This window comes from Aplysia californica, unplaced genomic scaffold (genome assembly GCF_000002075.1).
Source record: "Aplysia californica isolate F4 #8 unplaced genomic scaffold, AplCal3.0 scaffold00360, whole genome shotgun sequence".
NCBI lineage: Eukaryota > Metazoa > Mollusca > Gastropoda > Aplysiida > Aplysiidae > Aplysia > Aplysia californica.
In genome coordinates this window covers 269,966-287,028 of record NW_004797630.1, presented here as the reverse complement: position 1 = coordinate 287,028, position 17,063 = coordinate 269,966, and the positions used below count along the sequence as shown (strand labels likewise).

The 17,063-nt window shown below is 36.8% G+C and overlaps 1 protein-coding gene across 1 annotated transcript in view; it reads right to left on the bottom strand.

The window, feature by feature from the left end:
- Positions 1–519: 519 nt before the first annotated feature.
- LOC101859260 overlaps positions 520–17,063 on the bottom strand; it is a gene marked incomplete at its 3' end in the record, with an annotated part of 58,343 nt that continues 41,799 nt past the window's right edge. Inside the window, 9 exon segments of the mRNA XM_005103138.3 lie at positions 520–740; positions 1,243–1,288; positions 4,123–4,298; positions 5,338–5,524; positions 6,465–6,584; positions 9,650–9,769; positions 12,637–12,801; positions 14,406–14,456; positions 15,660–16,229. Of these exon segments, the coding sequence (XP_005103195.1) occupies positions 680–740; positions 1,243–1,288; positions 4,123–4,298; positions 5,338–5,524; positions 6,465–6,584; positions 9,650–9,769; positions 12,637–12,801; positions 14,406–14,456; positions 15,660–16,229 (1,496 nt within the window).

Below are 17,063 nucleotides of genomic sequence, written 5' to 3'. Positions count from 1 at the left end.
CCTTCAATCGCAAATTTCTCGACTTATACACAAAGTAGATGGGTATTTTATTCACTACTCAAATTTAAAATTGTATTCATATACATGGAAGCTCAAAGTTACAAAACATAAGGCAAACTTTAAACTATTTTTCCTTTCTCCTTACTGATTTGTGAAACGAAATTAATCAAGAATTGAATTAGGAAAAGGTTAAAAAATATTGTGTAAATCTAATGGCTTGAAAATACAACAAGCAACATAATATGCAGATGTACAAAAAATCAGTGGTACAGTATTCATTAAAACAATTCGTGTCATGACACAGAGGAATCAGGCGCTCATTAATTTTTGGGCAAAAGGAGTTTTTAGTATTTTCTAAAAGCCTGTTTATTTGTCTTGTTTTTTATGAAAAAAGTATAAGTCTACATTGAATAAAAGTGCCTTTGATCAACAAATTGAGGCAAAATTTTTTTTTCTCCCAAAAGCCAGAAAAATGCTGATTTCTTTGACCTCATTATTTTTACGAGCACCTGATTTCACCACTATGGTCAAAAGTGAAACATAAATTATAACAACTAAATTGCTTACCAACAACAACACACTTTTTAAAGGACAGGTTAAAGATAAAACCAATACAAGAAAAATGAGCTCAGATTGAGCTTTCACTGACACAAAGCACCAAGCCCTCCAACAGCGGCAGCTAAGGAGCCCAAGCCATGACCACTTTGTTGAAAGCCACAAACACTCCCTTGCTTGGTTTACTGGAAAAAAACAACAACCCAAAAACAAATGTAAATTCAAACATTGAGTGGATTTGCACATTTTCTTTTCCACTCACAATAAACTCAGTCTGTGAAAAAAAAATTAACTAAATTAAAAAAAACCCAGATGGAAATTGATTAGTTTGGACAGAGTAAAAATGTAAAAATGTTATTGAAACATTGAGTGAACAAATGTATTTGTTTGAAATTGGACAGTATATTAATTTAAAGAATTCTCTTTCCTGGTAGATTTCCCTTTGTTTGACTTTAAACATAACATTGATGGTCTAATGTTGCTGAAGGGGGAATCCCTTTTACGTGTCATAAAGGTTAATCCAAAGATGGATCACTCTGTGCTATACAGAGAGAAGGTACAAATAATCTCTGAATGGAAGCAAAAATTCCCAGCCAACAAAGATTGTAACAAAGAGCTTCGACCTACTGGCTAAACTTGTGACCAACTTGAAACAACTATACTATTTGAAATGTAAGAAAAACTTACCATTTGAAATATCGGATGCCCTCAAATGTTCCGTCATGTTTTCCTTCTGCGAGAAAAAAAAAAGGGGAGGGGGGGAGAAGGCATCATTATAATTATGTTATGCGGAAAAAGTAACAACAAATTTGTCCTAACAACCAAATAACTTTTTGGTATCAACGCAAAATAACAAAAGTCTTCAGCTGTGCACACACATAACATATCAATACAAGGCAACTGAAAAGGAAACTAGAACTGCAAGACACACAGATCAAGTGCCCTTTTCACCTTTTGATCATAATGCCTACCTCCTGTAGGTTGGGGGATAATGTGTAGAGCTACCACACACCAGCAGGAGGTGCAACCTTTCAACTTGTGGAACAGCATACATAAACAAAACTGAAACCTTACTCATACGTTCATATATGATATTTGGTTTCGTTTATCTTTTCTTGCGTTCTTTCACTTCTTGTTTACAGCGGCAAAAGGTCTTTTAGCCCTGTGATAACAGTAAATGAAAGAGGACAAAAGAGGATGCACTTAAATGACCTAAATTGTGTCATGGGAGTGTAAAACATCTACAATTACTATTTCACAATTTGAAGTGGTCTATTTGAGGCTGTACTCTAATTGTAAAATAGTACCATCTACTACTACAATTTTACAATTTGATGTGCCTGCAGTCTAATTGTGCATTATATAGTAATATTGTAGATATTTTACGTCCCTTCAAAGTGGTCTGTATGAGTCAGTGATGTAATTGTCAAATATTTAGATTGTAAATGTTTTACAACCCCATAGACACATATAAGAGACATCCTGGTGAAATCAGGTGCTCGACAAAATCATGAAATTGAAGATACAGGCTTTTTTCTACACATTTGGAATTTTTTTTTCAAATTTTCCTTTTTTAGCAGAACAGCTTTCATTTCCATTTCAAAACACATTTCTCTCTGGATTTTACTGAAAAATGTTGATTAAAGGCATAAAAAAGGTACATTTTCAGTTTCCAAGAACTTTGAACAATTGAAAGGCACCAGGCTTCGGTGACAATTTTCTCCCTGATTTTATCTCTGAAATCAGGTGACCCCACTTCCTTCTATCGCAAATATCTTTATTTCTCTTTAAGATAGATGGGTATGTTTTTCATAGACAGATAGATATATGAACCGGCTTTAAGATGACACCAATAACTCTACACGCCCAAAAAATTGACGAGAGTCTGATTCCACCACGCCGTGATACATTAACCATGTGGTGTCGGTGGCCTAGTGGTTAGGCTACTGGACTCGTAATCGTGATGTTGTGGGGTCAGGGTTTGAGCCGTGGGCCCGACGTTGTGTCCTTGAGAAAGGCACTTGGGAATGGGTACCCGGCCATAGACAGCGAAATATCTTGTCAGTATGTTAGTGTTTTAGCTCCTATAAATTGCCACTTGCACTGTATGCTTCCCAGGAAGTAGAGGTTGTTTCAGAATGCTCGCAGGTCTGCTGGGGTAATAGTATAGATTGGGAAGTGCACACAGCTTGCTGTTGAGCGGGGATTTGCACTTTACAAATGCTATCTATTATTATATACATATTAGATCCTTTCGGAAGCACGCTGCTTCAACACTGTCTGTGGGGCCAGCTCAGGTTGAGAGGGGTACAACGTCACAGCACAAAGACCAAGGGGGACATTTGATTAAAAAACCTCCCCACAGGCAAATTCAAAACAAATTGCAAAGACAAAAGTTTCAAAAGTAATGCAGAGAATTGATTTAATGGGCTCGTTACAAACACAGTTGCCATTTAGTTCTTTCTATGAGACAGTGTGTCTGAACCATGACGTAGATGACAATGATATGGATTAATTTAATTCCTGCTCCAATACGTGTACAGAACTCATCTGGCTTGTTTAACTTATTTAAAATGTGAGCTCTGTTTCCCAATTGCAACGATTTAAGGTATTCCTATAAATTTCCCGTGACGTTCTAAAAATCGTAGATGCAAACAGGTTTTGTTATTTGACTAATTGCCATTTAACACTTTGCAGTCACACAGCCGGCACTACAAAATACCCAATCCGGTCACCCAGCCAGGAGAATGACTGCAACGGAATTCTCGGGCCCGGCACAGAAGTGACCGAAACAAATAATCTTCACCGGCGCAGACCACAAAGTGTTAAATACTCATGAACCCAAAATTTTGATTTGTAAAAAAGTTGTTTCCGCATCCCATCCAGACATTGGGGATTGCCTTGTTCTGGGTCTTTGGCATATTGTGGTAGGACGGTCAGTTCCCTTCCATGCCACCTTTACTTCCCCAACTCGAAGTCAGGTACCCATTACTGCTGGGTGAGCAGGAGGGGGCGAAAAAAATCTGTGTCCAGACCGAGGCTCGAACCCGGACTTTGCGCTTTAGAGACGAGAGCACTACCACTCCACCACTGCACCTTTGATTTGTAATTTTTTATGAAAAAGAATATATAAAAAAATTGTTTTAAATTGGCTGAATTAACACACATGGCCCCTAACGGCCAAAAATTTTCAAACATAAGGAATCAAGAACTAAATCCAACTGATGTAATTCAATGTTTTACGGTCATGAAGACGTATCAAAATGCCTTAATCTAGTCTGCAACCGCCTAAATAACTTTCATTTTCCTTCCAGCACTAAAAAATTTAACTGCAGCCAGTCAGAAACGGTAAACAAGATGTGCACTGTTGTAGAAACTACAGGCTATATATAACCACTGCAGTTTCAGTGCAGACTCTCCTCATGCAGTGACGAAGAAAGTTCATCTTATATGATGTCCAAAAAGGGAATCAAACTGTACATATTTTTAACCATTTCAAAGATTTTTGTAGGCTCTCCCGCAAAGCTTGAATACAAAAACTAGCAGAACACCACACGAAGAACTTACCATCTCTATCCAGCTCCACACCGAGGTAAGCCTCGCCTCGTCCAGGCAGGTGCCCCACAAACTTGACCACCCCCTGAGTCAGTTTTCCTCCCTGTCTGGAAAATTTGATGACATCCTCTGGTCTGACATCAGCTGGACTTCGTGGTGCAAAAGGTCGCATGCCATGTGTCAAAGAGCTGGGAATGACAATAAATTGTTCATCATTAGATGACTTCATAGTACAAAGTTTGTTTTTGCCCTTCTTAACCACTATGTGAGGCATCTCACTGAAATCAAAATAATGAAATAGAAGAAATTGGCACTTTTATGGCCAATTGGCAATTTTTGTCTAATTTTCTTTTTTCGGCTGAACACCTTTAACGTCCAATTAAAAACACAATTTTGAGAGGATTTTATTGAAAAACATCGATTAAAGGCACAAAAAATGTAAATTTTCAGTTTGAAGGCCATGGAAGTTACCAAACTTTGGTGGCTATTTTCTTGCAAATTTTACCTCTGAAATCTGGTGACCCCGACTTCATTCAATCGCAAATATTTCGACTTCTGTTCAATACAGATGAATATTTTTTTCACCAAAAAGAAGTAAAATGAACAGGCTTTAAGAAGATACCAATAACCCCACATGCCCCAAAATTGACGAGCGCCCAATTCCACCACGTTGTGACACATATATGTCAGATACAAATGTTTCACAGTTTGTTTTTTTCCCCGGCAACAGATCATTATTACAATGATATGCTCGTCTTTACATAGATCTACGTAATGAAGTGTGCGCTGGTCTATGGAATAAAAAGCAGCTGTATGCTAGGCTCTAAACAGCAACACAACTTTCTGGCAAACAATTGAAATGACACAGGTGTGCATTTGAACATATCAGTCTTTTTTTAACACAGCTCATAATATGCAGGCATTTCAGGCACCACTTGTTATTTCTCTTTATACATTATGTGATCGGTGTCTGTAATTATCTACACAAAACCTCATGTTTGCTCTAACGAACACTCGGATTCAACGAGATTTTAGATCAGGCCCGGCGACCTCGTTGAATCCGAGTTCCACGGTATTTAATTAATCTAAATCAGTTCCTGTTTTAAAAAGAAGAATGAGACTATAGGACCAAACAATGTGCCTCATCAAATTCGACAATATACTTTATTTTAATTTTTTCTCTGAATTTTGACACATATTGCAATGTTGAATGACGACAGTACGTACCTGCCAAGAAGAGAAGCAGCTCCCTTGCTGGTGATCTCCCCTTTGTTGTGCTGAGTGACCATTGGAGCAGGGAGTACACTGCGATGACCAGCGCTAGACCTGGCACTGTCTATTGAGGACAGCGGCCTTGTGGCTGAGCCGCTCCGATGTAAGGTAGTCATTTGGCGGCTGCGTGAGGAGTCAAGGCCTGTGGGCAAAGATGAAGTATTGGATGATATGACATTTAACTCTCTTATATGTGTCAGCAGGTCAGCACAGCAGAACCAAAATGGCAGCCAGCTGATGGCTTCCCAGAACCGAGTTGGTCCAGTGTTTTTCAGAGGTTCATGGGGTGTTGCAAAGAAATTGCTTTTGCTTTTGATCTAAGCGACGTATTTCAAATAAATTTCACATATAATTTATAAAGATCAACATCAAAATTTAGAGTGGAATATTCTTATTTCAATTATTTCAAAGCCTGCACTAAACGCGAGTGTTTCAAGCCGGTAAAAGCCAGTACGGCGCCACAAAGGGAACGCCGGAATAGCAACATGACGGGAAGGCTGGATTAGGCCTGTACGGCTCAGGTTAATTTGAAAGTTTATTGAGGCCATATGCACATATTACACAATTCTTTAATGATTCAACAAGAGGTCATAAAAAATATAAAACAACATATTAGGCTAATTGATCACAGAAGAGCACATCAAAACAAGTAAGGTCATTAAACTTTAGGACAAAGATTCACCTACACCTTTAAACTCTTAAAGCTTGAACAAGCAAGGGGAAAAAGACCCTCATTGAATAGTTTGATTTGTAACAGATTTAGATCTATGCCTCTGAAAAATGTATGCCTACTGCACATATGGGTATCAAATAAAATTATGACTTGTTCAAGGAATAGGAACATGAACTTAAGTCATTATAAAGTAAAAAGAAAGAAACGGAAGGTAGTTTGAAAGGAAGAAGCATGAAATTTATATCATAAGATACATGAGATTGCTCTGATCATCCAGTCCTGGCTGGTTAACAAACTTATCCAAAACTGTAAGTATTGAGCCATACACTGACAAAGAGCAACCCGAGTCATCTAAAAAGGAACAAGTGCTACTAGACTTCTTATTCACAGTTTTAGTCAACAAACAAACCTCTGTGGGCATCCACAGATTTGGAGCGTCGTCTTAGGGCACTATCAGATGGCTCATCTACATCACTCAGGGAAGACAGTGAGCCATTGGATCCGACAGATGTACGTCTTTGATGAATACCTTCAAGATCAACAACACAAAATGGGAGAGTTTGAACATAAAAAGGAGGTAGATCGAGTTTTGATGACAAGCTAAGAAGCCATTATTTGCTTAACGACATAAACCTTTTCAGAATGTTTGATAGGTGTGTCATTTATAATTTACGCTGTTTATGGAAGTTTCCTCTGTAAAAAAAAATAAATATATATCCTTTATGTGATATAGGTCAATAGCCTTAAACACTGAATTAAATACCTACCTAAGAAGCCATTCAAATACATGTATTGTGTCAACATTACTCATCAGAATGCTACCAACACAAGCTTGAGCACTCCAACTCTAAATGACCCAAAATTTCAGATATGATTAATGTCTCTAGGAAAAAGATGTCAAAGTTGAAAAGTTTCACATAAAATCGGAATGAAAGTTCCCAAACTCATTTATATACACATATTATGATACTTTGTCCACTAGAGAATGAAACTTACACATCACCACCCCCCCCCCCCTTTCCCTCCAATCCCACACAAACATCCAAGGAATACCTTTTTCAGTAAGCTTGAGAAAGAAATGAGTACGACAAAAAAATAACAGTTCTGTGGCCATTACAAGGGTGTTTCCTTTTTTATTTGCAGGAACAAAAAAAATAAAAAGGAAAATAAAAATCAACAAAAAACAAAAATTCTCTTCATTTCTCAGCTGGCAAAAAAACAACAAAAAACGAACCTATTTGAACTCATCTCCACATATAATCATATCCTGCAATATCAAGACTAAAACCAACAAATCTGTGTTTTGAAAATGACAATGTAGACAAAAAGAGAACTTTCTCTCAGACGGAGAAGTCTTCAATGAATAAGAAAAGGCTGGGGTAATACCTTTAATAAGCAAGAGCGAGAGTATGGCTTTAACACCCCTACCAACACTATTAGATTAGATTATTTAAATGGCATGAACTCCGAATTTAACGTTCGTCTTCGATAGGACTAAGACAAATGGGTTGAGAGCCTTGAAAACTCCACAAAATGACCCGAGTTCAAGAATACCAATCTGTGATTCAAACCAGGGTCATCTACACCTTAGTCATCCAGCATGATACTAACTGAGCTGACTGAGTGCCTGGGGTAATACCTACTCTACCATTTATTAAGCAAAGCTACAAACAATAGCCTATTCAGAAGAAAACAAAAGTAAAAGAAAACTCATTCAGTGTGAGAAGTCCACTTCTGATAACTTGATATCGCCCTGCCATGACACAATAAAAAAGAAAGTATCAAATGAAAAGATAGTGCTTAACCCTAACCGTATGGCTTATTTTACTATCGTATCCATACGTGGGAAAATCTGTCCCACCACTTTCAAAGAGGAAATTTACTAATTAATGCGATCCGTACGCTTCGCGTAGCAGTCTGACAAAGTGATTTTTTTTAGAAATACTGAAAGTTTCAAAGAGATCTTCATACTAGAGTATTCTAAAATGTGAAGAATACAACCTGGGGGTTAATGTTATCATGAGAATCTGCACTTATACATACAATGTTTAAAACAGGTATCTGATGCAATCGCTATTATCTAATCTACTATACCATTTCCACCATCATCATCATCATCATCTTATTTCTGAACACCCATAAAGCCATCTTTCTCCAGGAGCAGCAATTACAGGCAGTAGCAGTAAAAGCTACTTTCAAGTGATTTTTCAACCATAACAATGTTTAACAGTCTTATTTTCAGAAAATAACTAACATCAGGCACCTATATACAAATAGGACACGGGACCAATAAAAAAAAGTCATCTGATACAAAGTCAAGCAGCATGGTCTAACTTTCATGCTGCAGATGTAGTAGTAGTATCATAAGCATTGCTCATATGCACAAAACGTAATAACAGGGAAATCAGCAAAATAAGATGCAGAAGTAACAGTATAATGGTGACTGTTTAAAGGACCGATGGTGAAGTGAAATAAAAGTAGAGCCTTCTAAACACTGATGATATAGAATATAAATGTGAATGCATAGGGACCTCATATTGGAGTGAAAAAAAGTAGAATGTTCTTAAAACCGTAATAAGCCACAATTTTAATGAAAAAGTATATGAAAGAGGTGACAGTGTGGAAGTGTGGAATAAAAGTAGTGAGTTCTTAACACAGTTATAACAATATTATTAACATATGAGAAACTGACAGTTGCTTAAACACAATAGTAGTATGGCCTTACCAGTCCTAGCATGTCTCCCAAAGGACTTATCCTTACCGTTACAAACTCCAGCCTGCCATAGGCACAAACATAATCCCCTTACATGCTAGACCTGTCCCATGGCACTGGCCCAACAGCACACCCTCATTCATGCATGACCTGTGCTTGTCTGAAGGTAAACACAGCAGGCACAAACCCACTTTCAATAGCCCTACTGAACAATGGCAAGTGTCTGAAAGGGGCTCAGTGTTGATACTAAACAGGTACAAAGAAGACTGCATTAATTCGTGCCATTCATGTGACTACAAGTAGTTACCAACATATAGCTGGTGTTATTAAAGGGTTTTTGCTGCTTTAATATTTGCTGCAGGTTTTAGGATATTGATCTCAGTGTACTTTTCTGACTGTTGTTTGCCCAGCTTTCTGGTCGATGCAAATGACTAGCAGATCAAAGGACATCCATGGACTGAAAGAGGAGTAGAGTGTAAGGTGTGAGGAAAAGGGAGACATTGAAGAAGGAAGACAAAAATAAACACAGGGTGGAACAGGCAAAATACAGGGTTTTTTTTAGCGTACTGAGAATGAGAGGCATATACATAGACACAGAAGAATTGGAGAGAAAACAAATATTTTGAAGTGTGAATAGAGAGAGAAGGAGGCAAAGATAGAGAGCTGAGGAGAAAGTCAAAGCAAGTGGGGATAATGGGTCGGTAAGATAAGCACATAAGGGGGAAAACAAGAAACCACATTGTAAAATATGAGAGGGAAAGAGGCACTGTGAAATTTCAGCAGTAGAAATACAAGGACAAACAGAATTTGAAAAACAGACAGGCTTATCTAATTTTTTTCAAAATTGGATTAACAGCAGGAGCAAAACTCGAGTAACTCACCTCTGGCAGTGCCATCTTGAGCCAATAAAATGTCAGTGGCAGTGTCACTGTCATCAGCTGTGTCATCAGTCCGTGCTGACAGCTTCTGGAAGTCCAAGTTGCCACTGATGTACTTATTATCTGCAGTAAGCAAACAAAGACAAAACACACTTTTATAAGAGAAGCAGAATTTTTCTGATACAACACATCAACTGCTAAGCAAAAACAGTGCAAGAACAAGGACAGTCCTTTACTGAAAAAAATATAGAATAAGAGTGACAGTTTACTATACTACATTGATGAGCTATAAATAGTGTGAATGTTATTAATCCTTTTTCCAAAGAAAGACAGTTCAGATGATTACATCTAATACTCAATCATGTTGTACTTCCACAAAAATTTAGTTAATGGTGAGTAAAAGATTAGATTCAAACAGCACCGCAAGACAAAGAGGAAAATCACTGAAAAAAATCAATGCATAAATGACACCTCACACAGGGTGACGGAAATCAAATTCAAAATCATTTTCAAACAGACGTAATTTTCAGTTTATGATGAAACTTGGTTACCTGACAACAGTAATAGATCTTGTTGAATATTTTAACCATAAAAAAGTTTCCAATTAAATCTTTTATCCTTAAAAACTCTAAACGGACTCAGACCACTTAGGTAACTATGTTCATCAGTGGGTCTACATATCATGTGTATGGGCGGTGTGTATTGTTGGGACTTAGTATAATCAAACTATAGGCCTATGTCAGATTAAGAAATACATACTTTTATTTCAGATGGCAAGGGAAAACAAGCATGTAGTTGAAGGAGCTAAAAACAGAGTAAACTAGCAAAGGAAGGCTTGTGGTTAGAAAAACGCCAAAACTTGTATCAACGTCATCTTAACATTTTGAATTCTATTTTACAATTTTCTATAAGCTGTTTAAAATGATTTAAAATATCAATTTTAAAAGATAAAAAAATATAAAGCAATGGTAATATAATGGATTTTGAAGTGAATAACCATTAATTTTCTTTTTATGTGATTGGCCATTTTGGTACAAATGAGTCTGAAGCTGAATAAGAATTAAAGGCAAGCTATTGTACTTGGAGAACAATAAGACAATGGAGGAAACTGTTAGTGTGGTGTATAACTGGAAAGCAGAAAGACTGGCGAAAGTCATTATGACTTGGAATTTATCAAACCTTAGTAAATGAATCAATCTCTACCATCTGGACAAGGTAGTCCTATTCTGAAAGGCATTTAACACTTAACAGTTGTGTTAATTTTAATTCTAATTTATTCACTAGAGGTAATCATAGACTTAAACTATCAGTACAAAAATATCATGAAATTATATATTCTATGACATTCATTACGTTACATGCCAATAGACCTAACAAATGTGAGAGCCCAAGCTGTCGGAGCTGGACCAGCAGAGAGGTACATTGTGGTTTCCTTTGTTTTGTTTGAGTACCAAGGGCGCAATGAAATGATAGCAGTCACTTCATGTGATGTGGGGTCAATATTCCTATCAACACTAAAAGGTTATTCAAAAGTGGCCACAGCAGTGACTAGGTATAACAATAATGTGAACAAAAGATTTGCATAGAGAAAATGGAAAGACAGAAAAATTCCATCTGCAATCATTCAACACAACCATAGCTTAATTATCTCACAAATTATTCAAGTATATAATTGTTTATTTCACATTAGTAGTAAGAGGATCACTGCAGATTATATGTATAAGAGAAACAAAGAAATTGAGAGACTGCTAATAGAACAGTCTCAATTACATGAGCATAAAAGTCTGGCTGAGATTGTAAGGAATATTCAATGACAGTCAACGCAAGCAATTAAGTAAGATGAGATGTCCTTTGAGAGTGGTAAACAGGGAAAAGAGAAACAATACCGGATATAAGAAACTGAAAGAGAGGCGAGAACATCCGTCTTCAGCCAAAACAAGCAAGAACAAATTGAACAGTTCGACCCTCTTTAAAAAAAAAATCCCCCCCCCCCTTTTCCACCTCCCCCAGAAAACCCCCCAACAAAAAACCCCAACACTCCCTGAGCTACATGACTGCAAAGTAAGATAACCTGACCAAGGGAAACCAAAGTTAACCTCAAAAGAAAGGCAGAGATACAAGTTAACAGCTTGAAACATGTAATGCATCCACACCTATATGCCTCCCCCCCCCCCACTCTGTCCCCCCCCCTCCCCCCGGCAAACCCTTGCCTATGAGGATAGAGCATCAAATCGTCAATAAGCTGTTCAAATGTTTAAACACTTTGACGCCTCATCTCGCCGATTGGCGATGTTTACCACCCAGTTTCTTTGGATTTTCCCCAAAATATGAGGGTAAAGTGTTAAAGCCCAGAAAGCAACAATTTTCAGAAGAGGGAAACATACGTTAACTTTTCTATAAAAGATTGTATCTATATTATGTACTTGAGCTTTTTTCAACACTTCTTAGAATCTAAATTTCAACAAAATATTTCTTGAGCAGATGTACTTGACACCACAGATTCAAGATTAAATTGCAATCAAGAAAAAAACAAAAATTTTAGGCTAAGTACATCTGAACAGCTGGCCGAAGAAACAGATAGATGCCCCTGCTGGCATGGTTGGTGTTGTATGTTTTAGACTGAGCACACCCTCCCTTCAGCGTAATCTTTCATGTAAAAGTGAAAAAAAAAGTCAATCAAGTAGGCCTACACATATATCTGGGCTAATGCAAATCCACACTTCAAAATATTAGGTCTTTTTCTTATAAACCTTTTGGTTAATCGTGTGAAAACTGGAACAAGATGAAAATATAAATGCCGTTTTTAATTCAAATAATGGGAACAATGGTTCAACTAGCCGACTTGCATGTTAAACTGTTATAATACTTTTCATGAGCTATTAAATCAAGCTTTCAAACTTTCAACCAAACCAATTAGATAAGGCGGATAAATTTCACTCGTCTCTACCAAAATTCACCTCATTTCTATTCTACAAAAGAAAAAAAAATACCGGAGTCAAAATAGGGTCCTTTTCTTTCCTTCTCTGAAATTCTATGAACTTCTGCCATCGTCACAGCTGAGAGCTCCCCTGCGGGTTCCTCTCTATGGCCAGACATTAGCACCATTGTGGAGTCACTATCATATTCATCTGACTCCTCACACTGAGATCTTACAGCTTGATGAAGACAAAAACAGGAAAACAGTAGGACAACCCAATCAGCAAAATAGGAACTAAAGGTTTATTCTAGTTTTACCAAAGAGTTTTACGATTGTCTCTCCTACAGAGGAAATTTCTAATAAGCCTAGAATTCTCATGGTAAAGCTGATTTTTATGAACATGACTGTTTTTCCTACTTGGTAAGGTCTCCTGTCTTCAGGCAGCCACATTCCGATTTCGATGGCACCCTGTGTTTACACTGACTAAACTATTTTCAGTTTTGGCGGGAATAGATTTTGAATTTTGCCCTGGCGGCGGCTGAAGCCTACTCTTATAGATTTTAGGATTACCAAGAGATCTCTAATGTGAACATAGGACCTCAAAGATTTTTGTACTTATACGAGAAGGCTATGTGTTAGATTTTTACATATCCTAAGATCAGGGGTGCGGCTGAAAGACAGCAGTAAGAAGGAGTCAGATGTAGAAGTAGACAGAGTCAGGCGTAAAAGAAACAGGTCACCACAGGAGAGGGGGGAGATCAGAAAATGGGGATGAAATCAAGCGACAGAACATGACTAGAAAACAGGAAAGGAGGTGAAAAGAGAACATTTTTAAAGAAGAAAATATTTTTGTCACTGTCAGGTTTTGAACTTGGAATCTATTGATTAAGAGATGAACACCGCATCTTTAGACCACAGGAGTCCCCTAACCATTATTGTGAGACTCAACTCCCTACAACAATCACTGAATGAGGATGTTATTGACCACAATAATGAAAATTATGATGTTGTCTTTGCATATTTTTCAAATTTAAAAAGGACATTAATGCAGTTTTCAAAATTTTGTCTACAACCATACTAATAATTTTTTAATAAATTTAAGCTTGTAAAAGCTGTATGTAAAGCTTTAAATTTTGTTTGGATCTACAGGGATTTGGTGTATTTGTTACAGAAACAAATAGGAGTTAAAATGGAAAGAGCGTGCTGTGTGTTAACTAGGTTTAGGAGTAGACAAATACCAACACAGGGAAATCATAGATGCTCTTTAAGAAAACATTACATTCTTTTCAAGCTTAGACTGTGTATTCAAGGACAATACTTGAAAGTATATGTTTATGCTGTCTTTACAGAATCATGAATAAGAATAGGGAGAATGCATATTAGGCAACATCATGTATTATTATGCCTCTTAATGTTTGTAGTAAACAAAATCTAATCCATAATTATTTTTTTAAAGTGCAGAAGGGAAAATTCATAGATCAAATATTGACATAGAAAATTTATAGATCAAATACCTGCTGATCTAGAATTATAACATAACGCGCCCTAATGTGCCACAAGATCACAAAATCAGTGGTGAGCACCATAGGTTTGAACAAAACTTGTTTTTTTTAAAGAGATGTCCAGTTTGTGTGATATCAAGACTTGTTTTTAGTCTGGGTGTCAACTCAGTATAAAAAGTGTAAAAGTAAAAATTACTATCATGTACTAACAATTTTATTGCATCAGATTGATAATTATGTTTTACACTTTCTCGTCACTTAAAATGAAAGTGCGACCAAATTTTCAATTAAATACCCAAAAAATAATATCATTAGTTGACAAAACAGATTTTCTCAGTACCTGACTGAGGCCACTGGTTTGCTCTTTTTTGCTGCAAGCTGAAGAAAATGTCTGAGTGAAAGGAAAAGAAGCTTATGTGAAAAACCAGCAAAACAATAAGTAAGAACAAACAAAATTCATACCCAACAAAACATATTTTATTTGGAAGAAGTAGAAAATCCATCCTATACCAAGTAATCACCTAAGTTAAATAAATTAGTAGAGAAAGAGTTAGAAAGAAAGCCGTGTTCTCAGAAATCAATAGAATTCCTCAGTTTTGTTATTCCCAGTCTCTGCTTTCCCCTCCAATTCCTTTTTTTTTTTTCTTTCTCCTGGGCAGACCCAAAGAGAGATAAACACAAAAAAAACCCAAAAAGCTATTCCACCATAGACAATTAACTGTAAAAGAAAGAAGTTAAAGCTAATATCTAAGTGCATCATCTTTGACATAAGCGTGAGAAATGAAAAACTCATGAGTGTGAAACTTCACAGAGCAGGTTTGAAAAAGTGAAAACAAACACTGTGAAAAACACGATGTTGCAAAAAGTAAGATGTATAATGTCTATAATCTATAATTTATAATATATAACCTACAGTTGTTGTGTAGAGGACATACACATACATTTCTACAGACAAATGGCTGAAAAGAATAGATGAAACTGATTTGGATAGGCTTTTTTTGCTCGATTATTGTGATAATATAAGATGTGAAAAGTGAATCACAGAGAGTAGGTACTACAATATATCTAAAAACTGCTGAAGTGAAACCCGCATATCATGAAAGAAAAGTTGCATGTTTTCTCTTACTGTGCTAAATGTTTACACAGAAATGTATGTTGAAAATCGAAGCCGTGTACTCCTTCGAATTCAAAAGATGTTTAGGCTTTAATGATGCAGAGAAAGAGTTTCGTTGGTTGTAATGTTCCTTTTTCAAGTTTGACACTTGTAATTTGTAAAACATATTTAACACATACATGGAGTGCAATAGGAGCCTCATACAATATCGATAGTTTTAATGAATGATATTGTTGCTCCTTCTTGCATACAGCTTGATTCACTTAATAAAAATGGCTTTTCTTTAAAACAAACTAGAAATGAAGTAAAAGGATTTCCGCACATCAGTTTATGCAAAAATATTTCTTTTACTTTAGCAGACTGAAAGAATTTAATAATATTGTCCTATACCTATCTACACAGTCATTATAGAAAAATATACTGATTATGATGACAAAGGATGATAAAGATGGGAAATAGCTAAAAGAAACATTGGCTCACCCTTAGAACTGAAAGTAGCACCAGACGAGTAGCTTCTGGACGTTGTGCTGACACGAGCCTCTCTGTCCCACGCAGCATCACTCGTGTGTCTGTACTTGTCTCTGTGGTCACTTCGTGGCTGCAGGTCCCGATGTAAATGTTTATCTAGGTATAAGGATGAGCCTCTGTCTTGCAATGTATCTTCGTAACTCTTCCGCTCTATTGATGAAGAAGTTTTACTGTATTTATCGGCATGCAGCTTCTCAGAAACTTCCCCATCTGGCCTGGATCTGTCTGAATATAGTACACTTCCCCTGCTGATGGAGTCTGAGGTCTTTGGAGTAGAATTTTCCTTCAGCTGATGTCTCAAACGACCCGACTCTAACCGGTCTCTTTCCTGCAAAAGTCTGGCACTTGTTTCCAACATGCGAGCATCAGAATCGTAGCTCCTGTTTAGAGTAGAATGTCGTAGTTCTTTTGGCGCTAGGTCTTCTCTGTAAAGGCGCGAGTGAGAGTAATGACCTGCAGAGACAGGTGGGGCGATTTCCTTGTCTCGTCTGTACGCAGAAGCTTGCCTCGCAACTCCATCATCTGAAAAAAGAGTTAAAGAGTACGTGTTCTTGTCTTAGAATAAAAAGAGCACATCAACACAAATGGTGACTAAGACCTTGGCCAAAACAAGATGACAACAGAAATACACACTGAGATGCCAAAGAAATATGCAGTCAGAGGTACTGACAAAGTTTATAAAATAAAGAAAATTGCTAATGTCTTATGTCCCCACTGATTAGATCATTTGGGAGGAGGACTGCTTCCACCCTGCCAGGCAGGGCCAACTTGGTCTAAATAGAACACAACGTCCCAGCAGTCTGATGGGGATACTCGTTAAAACATACCTTCTCCACATGGAAATCGAACCCATACATGGATATTAATCAGTGTATAACAGTGAAGCTTTGACTTACCATGTCACAGACACCCGTACACAATATCAGCGACTGAATATCTAATTAAGTTGAATACGGAGCTGGCTGCAAATGACATCAAATAAAATCAAATACTATTTGTTCTTTAATTTTAATTGTCAAAAAATCTCATTTTGGTAATAGATGAAGTATGACCATATATTTTTTAAATTTCTTTCTTTAGTAGCTAAGGTGTTTCTATTGCTGAAGTCATAATGTCACTGTGATGACAAGAATAATGAGTAAAGGTTTGCCACTGATTTACAGGGTGTATGTAAATAATACAAAAGATTTAATTTTCCTACTTTTTATGCGCTTACACTATTTACATAAATAGCCCAGTAGTTTGTTATAGTATCATATTGTCAAGATAATAAAGTGTTTTTAGATAAATGTTATGAAAATCTTAAATCTGAACAAAAAGAAACTAAAGTGAAACAAGGACGTATACTTTGATAGA